The sequence below is a fragment of the Meleagris gallopavo genome, chromosome 2 (genome assembly GCF_000146605.3).
Source record: "Meleagris gallopavo isolate NT-WF06-2002-E0010 breed Aviagen turkey brand Nicholas breeding stock chromosome 2, Turkey_5.1, whole genome shotgun sequence".
Lineage (NCBI taxonomy): Eukaryota > Metazoa > Chordata > Aves > Galliformes > Phasianidae > Meleagris > Meleagris gallopavo.
In genome coordinates this window covers 67186155-67192841 of record NC_015012.2, presented here as the reverse complement: position 1 = coordinate 67192841, position 6687 = coordinate 67186155, and the positions used below count along the sequence as shown (strand labels likewise).

At 42.6% G+C, this 6687-nt stretch overlaps 2 protein-coding genes and 1 long non-coding RNA gene across 3 annotated transcripts in view; all 3 read left to right on the top strand.

Moving 5' to 3' along the window:
• The window catches only part of SOBP (sine oculis binding protein homolog), a 33868-nt gene extending 33556 nt beyond the window's left edge, over positions 1 to 312 (top strand). The window contains exon 4 of the mRNA XM_031552662.1: positions 300 to 312. Coding sequence (XP_031408522.1) covers positions 300 to 312 — 13 coding nt within the window. The remainder of the gene's footprint in view (positions 1 to 299) is intronic.
• PRDM1 (PR/SET domain 1) overlaps positions 1 to 6687 on the top strand; it is a 690597-nt gene that overhangs the window by 187518 nt on the left and 496392 nt on the right.
• The window catches only part of LOC100546792, a 36696-nt gene continuing 30727 nt past the window's right edge, over positions 719 to 6687 (top strand). The window contains exon 1 of the long non-coding RNA XR_002112301.2: positions 719 to 6230. This is a non-coding gene — a long non-coding RNA (uncharacterized LOC100546792). The remainder of the gene's footprint in view (positions 6231 to 6687) is intronic.

The following is a 6687-nucleotide window of genomic DNA, read 5'->3' as shown; positions in this document are numbered from 1 at the left end:
TTTTCCTTTGGGTAATAAAAAGGCCATTGGTACAAGTGTCTATTTTAAGTATTGCAAATGCAAGGCACTATGAATGAGCCATAAAATTCCTTCAAGATTTGTTGGTTGATATGGTTAGATATTTACTCCAGTCAAATGACAAAACCCAGCGCTCGCCTGGTGTGCTCCAGCACTGTGCCACTGCTCTATCTGAGCGCGGCTGGGCATTCACTGCTGCCTTGTGCCTGAGATTGAGTTACATTTTTGTTATCGCTAACCCCCTGTACACCATGGTTATAACAAATTTTAATTTGATACAGTGTTGTGTGCTAAGAGTACATGACTCTGCACAGTTTTCTGATATTATGTTTCAATGCAGAATATCTTCAGGGGAACTGGTTTTGTTTCTTTGTGACCTTCAGTCACAGCCTTCTTTCTGCTGGCGTTCCTTATTTTGTCCCTCTTCCTTCTTAGCATTATAATCTCCATCTCCCAGCCCGAGGTAGCATTGTTCATCTCATGCTCTGGAAGAAGGGCAGACAGCTGCTCTGAAATTCAGTGGTGTCATTCCTCATGTGCTGGTGAATAGCAGGACACCCAATGGTTCCAAACCCAGCAGAATCAGGGAACCTGGCACTATTTCAAATCTAAAATAGGTTGTTTTTTTGCTTTTTGTTGGGTTGTGGTTTTTTTTTTCTTCTTCTTTTTTTTTGGTTGTGTGTGTGTGTAGTTTAATCGATGGAAGCGTTTGTGGAGGCTCAGTGGTAGTAGTTTCACATTCATCTCCTCCCAATTTATTCCTCTTTTTCTCCCTGCTCAGGCAGTAATGCTGCTCAAGAGCAGCATTCAGATACCCCCAAATCCTGTGAGATGTGCTGGAATTGATGTGAGGAGTTGCAGCAAGTAAGTCATACTGGAAGTTCTCCTGAACAAACAAGTCAGTGTCTCCACATGTTCAGAGTCTCTGTCAGTTGTAAAGCTAGCAGCTAATTTGTGCTGTAATTTCACAGAGCTGCTTCGTGCGCCCAAGGAGTTTACCATCTATAAATATTCTCAATAACGAATTTGGATCTAAAATTGGGCTCCGTTCCTGATGCCTAGAGCTTAAGGCAGCCCCATCTGTTATAGCTTAATAGTAAACTCATCAGAAGATATTTCAGTTTAGTGTTTTAATATTCCCCGTTTGGCATTTAAAAGTACTACTGTCAGAACCAAGAAAGCGGTGAAAGAGGCAGAGCTGTGCTGTGCTCGCAGTGAGCCAGAGACCTGCAAACGTTAAAGAGATTTCAAGGAAACTCCTCCCTTCTCTCCTGAAAAGCAAAAAGTGTGGAAGTGGAAAAGCAGACAGACTCTATCCGTCGTGCTGTTTTGAGATTGCAAGGCGAAGTTTTTCCACAGAGCCTGCATGGAAGTGGGGTGGCGGCTGAGAGAAGATGCGTCCCTGATGTGCCCTCTCTCTGTGTGTTGTGGGGAGGGCTCAGTGTGGCGCTGAGGCCCACATCTCAAAGCCAGCCCTGCGTATGGTGGGACACGGGAACTAAAGCGCCCTGAGAACAGGCCCTTGTGTGAAGGTCTCACCGTGATGTTTAACATGGCGACAATGTAAATAAATGAGGAAAGAGAGGGCTAGCAAAAAAAATGACACCAGGTTTATATCACGAATACAGACACACTATTATTTCCTCCATGCGGCAAAAGCGAAATGTGAATTTGTGGGGCTCTACACCTGGCGTGCCGTGCGTGCGGGGAAATGGAAGGGAGCCACCATGCTTCCTCCAAGATCTGAAATAAACATTCAGCAGTAAAACCTAGAAGAAAATGAGTCTGACAGACTCGTTCTCCTGTGCGCTTCCTGCCGCTGTGCTTGCCAGGCTGGCTGTTCGGGGCCAGGCCGTGCCCCCTGTGGGTAGGGCTTGTGGAGGAGGAGAGACAGGAGCTATGAGGTGAGAAGAGAAGCACAGGTTAGTTTCAGAGGGTTCTAACTAGTGAAAATTTGGGAAAACGATGCATTGCAATGTAAAAAGTCAAGCCATAGGTGTACTGTTACGATGAAATGAATGCTGAAGCGGAAATGAATGTGATTATATTTTTACTGCCTCACATATAAGTCAGCCCCATGAAGGAGAGGAACTGTAGGCAGGGCAAATTACTACACTTTTCTTTGTCTTTCCTATGAATAGGAAGCAAATTCAAGTCAAAATGCCAACAGGGATAACAGCTAGCCTGGAGCTTCTGAAGGAGAGGGCATTTCTGCCTAGTACAAGAATAGAGCAATCATACTCACACGTTGCCCTGCAGGAGTGAGGAATGGTCTGGGGCCTAACAGGGGACAGAAAGAGAGATTGGTGAGAAAGGAGACCTTCTCGCAAGGTGTGGTGAGGTTTGGTGCTGTCATTTCACTGGGAAACCTTGAGTCTGAATTCCAGATTTCAGCTGAGCAGCGGGGCTGCTGCAAAGGGCTTTGGAATGATGGACAAGCTTTTCACTGGCGTGCTGGTCCTTCGTGGTGCCTCAGCCCTGTGGCAGGGCTACAGAGTTCAGCTGGCAGCCTCCATCATGCAGACCCTCTGCATCCTTTTGGGGATTGTGTCTAAAGGCAAGCATGGGCTAGGTTTGTGCCTTTGCTGTCTGGTGCACAGAAGCTTGGAATTGCAACTCCATGCAATGTGTGCTCCATCCTATCATCCACTTGTCCTCACTTTGCATTCCAGTTGGGTTTTGACAGGTCCATCATCTCTGAGTTCAGCCTGTTCCCCTCTAGTGTGTTCCATCACTGCTTCTTCCCCTCTCCTATTCCAACGTCAGGTCCCTCATGCTTGCTTTTCTCAAGCACCATGTTTACAATCATCACCCTTCCTTTCACTAAGCCTTCGAAGCTTCATCTTTCATTAAGCTTCTGCAGGTACAAGTTGTGTATTAATTGTCTTGCTTCCTTTCTTCTACTTCATCAACAAATGAAGCTTTTTTTCCTCCTGCATTCACACAGAGAAAAATTTTCTCACTTCATTATTTGTATTTTGATTATTGCCATCACACTAGTCTTCGCACATTCCTTACTGTTATCGTATATTGAATGCACTTTGTCTGGCCTACTGTTGAAATGGGAAGAAAGAGCTCATGGTAATGGTGACATGATAGTGGTCAGCATCAGGACGATAGCTTCAGTGAGCACGTGCATGACTGTTATCTGGACAGACAAGATATTACATACCCCACAGATGGCTATTTTAATCAGTGGTCTGAGGGAAGGTGAATTTGTAGGTCTGTGGATGCTCATCTATGCATGGTAGTTAGTGTGGAACTAACTATCTCATAGTTAGTTCCATATCTCAGCTTTGACCGTCAGTTTGTCAAGGATAGGTGCTTTTTCTTCGTTTTCTATGTACAGAGTGCTCTGTAATGAAGTCCTGGCTGCTAGCAACTGGGAGAACAGTGTTAAGGATAATAACTGTCACTGTAATAGGCAAGGCAAACTATGAAGGACAATGGCTTAACAGTGCGGTCAGTTTTTCATTTTTATTTTTTAACTCAAACATCCTTGTTGAGGAATCGCTGTGTTAAAAAGATACCTTTGTTGCCACTGATATGTGACCTCCTTCTATTCTGGCTGAAATTAATTGTAAAGACCCTGGTAATTCATTTATTTATTTTCTTAAGGAGTCAAGTCTCTGTTAAGACTCATTTCAAAATCAAGTATATCTTTTTGTTGTTGTGACTGTTCATTTTTCTGCATGGCTCATCATGAGCAGAAAAATGAGACTTGAAAGGTACTCAAGCTTTGTGCCATTGCAGACCCAACAGTCATTTTGACTAGATTCTGAGGAGGGAGAGTACTTTGTTGCAGAAGAGTATAAACACACACTGCCTTGCTTACGTATTCCTTGACAAATAATTAAAAATTACTCATCTCCTGAGTTGATCAACAGTGCAAATAAAACACAAAGCATCCACAGGAGGTAAATTCAGAGCTACTCGGTTAATTGGGTTGTGTGGCATTTTAGTCAGGCAGCCTTTTGTCACTTGGCCTCCACCTTGCTGCATTCATCTCTGCGGCTGTGTCTCTGTAACTGAAATGTGGCAAAGCAAGGGAAGGTGCTGGAGCTTTCTTTTGGCACTCTGTGGATTCTGTTGGATTGTTCCCATTACATCTCCAGAACATTTCCATGTTGGAGTCTCATGGGCTGGAGAAGGGGGAGTTGTATTTGCATTTTCAGCAACAAGAGAAGAGTTTTCTAAAAAGTCAAAAGTCCCCAAAACTTTAGAAAAAAATCCACGAACACTTTTGTTATTGTTTAAAATGCTCACAAAATGGCATTGTTCATGTGAGAATTTAAATATATGTTTTAGAAATACGGGTAGGTAATAACCATATTACGCTGCAGAGTGTTCTTTGTTGCAAACTGTAAGATTGACTTAGTTGAGGCATAATGGACTGTCATAGGCATAATGCTGGATCTAGGCATTGACATGGAGCAATGACACATTTTCTGGCCATTTGGGGCTGTATGGGAGAGCCAGAGAATCAAGACTTCCAGCAGGAGGTCAAGTGAAAGGGGAAAAAGCAGGGAAACTGATGCTCCACAGATCTGTTGTGAGCTTTTGTCTTGGGCTCCCTTTTTCTGGAGTGTGTGTTTGTAGCACAAGCACCACAAGGGATACTCCTGTAAGGGTACAAATGACCTGAGCGTGTTGGGTACGGTCTCTCTCCAGCTCTCCCCGAGTGGCAGGAACACCTCTCTGATCTGCTGTGATGGATGAGCAGGCAGCAGTGCAGCTCGGCTGTTCTGGGGCAGGGTGCCTGCTGCAGCTTGGGATTCGGAAGCAATTAGAATCTGATTAATTTTATTTATTTATTTAAATGACTCGAGAATTGCTGTGTTCCATCATTAGCCTCGCTCCCACTCAAAAACTGAGCTACTGCAGTCGCTAGAGGAAATCTTGCAACCCATATGCCATTTATTTTGAATGGGTGTCGTGTTCTGCTTGCTTTCTTTACTGGTAGCCAGTCACAGGAAGATTGTTTATCAGGATTGTTATTTTAGATGTCAAGATCTTATGGTGAAATCAAGTTGGAATGCCTTATAGAAGGGATAATAAAATAAAAGTAAAAATGAAGAGTCCAAACTGAAAGGCTTTGTTTGTGGCTGTTTCTTTTCATTTTACGTTTGTCGTCTTACTTTAAGCTGACCTCTGCAGTGACAACAATTCATTAGCTGTTCTCCTCCAGGAGTTTCCTAAACATATAAGCCGTGGCTCTGTGGTGCTCTCCGGTCTTACAAAGCTTCGTTGCCTGGCTGCAGGGCTCTTGACTTATTCCACTAAATCTCCCGGCCCAGTAATGAGCCTTTCCTACAGAAATATTGTTGACACATGACCTGCAGGACGTGGCTTGTAGTAGAGACTGAGAGTTATGACAACCATGTTCCATATTTTGCATTTCCATAAAAACATAAAATATAACCGCAGTGCTGCTTGGAAATTGTTTTAAGAATAAATATGTCAAGGCAGAGAAAAGGCTTTCTTAAAAAAATCAGGGAGATTTTTACAGTAAAATGCTTTCATGGTAAAGAGTTTTTAAGTGCTTTGGCTGAGCAGAAGTTTGTAACTGAGGAAAATTTCTTCACTGTGATTTTATTTCATTTGGTTCACGTGCACCTCAAGGAACTGTAATTGTGTCAGTGACCTACTCCAGCTGAAAGGGCTGTAGTGCAGTAAGATTGATTAACTGCTGCCTGAAAAAATCATAGTTTTCTGTTACTTTCTTGCTGCAGTCTTAAATGTTTTATGGGAATACAGACAAATTTTTGTGACGAATGTATGGTAAAATATTTCTGACGTCGAATGCTGAAGCAAAAATCATAAATAACTCTCCTTTTTATTTTCTTTAAATTATGGATGTGTGAGTCTTTGTCATAATTACATGTGCCAGTCTGAGATTTAAACGTATTACACTTTATACAGTTGACTTATGAAATGCACATTAGTCTTTGAGGAGGTGGGACAAACCTGACACTTCCTCATGTAGCACAGATACCGTTCGATTTATGCAGTCCTCCCTTCATTCCAGATGGTTATTGATTACATAAATAAGTAGGTAATTTTTCTCTTTCAGAACTTCGCAGAAAACACTATGAATGAGCTCCTTGGCTGGTATGGTTATGATAAGGTTGAACTGAAAGATGGAGAAGATATTGAATTCAGGAACTACTCTGCAGATGGGGAAAGCCGCCAGCATATTTCTGTTCTCAAAGGTAATGAGACTTAATGTTTCTGTATTCGTGCAAAGAAGGATTAATATCTTGACCTGTCTGAATTGGCGTGAGCTGGGAAGTGTGTTCTGCTGCTTGCTTTGTGGTTGATTTATTAAAATTTCTGAGAGTGTCTCCTACTAAGAGGAAGCCGATAGGGTACGGGAAAAATCACTTAACTAAGCTGCTGTTAGAAGGCACTTAGTAACACATTTTCACAAATAATACCTTTTGTTAGTCAGGTGAAAGTCATGTACCAATAAGCTGCTCACCGCTGGATAAAGAGAGAGTGTCTTCTTAGTGGTTTGGATTTAAGGAAACCCTTTTGCTTTCAAAGCCTTTTTAAAATGCCTGTAGGTGTTGAGCTGGGATATTCACAAGAATCATCATCAACACTCGTAATGGGCTCCTCTGCCGTGTTTGTAATATGCTGTGCTCTGCCAGTGCTTAGAAATACTCA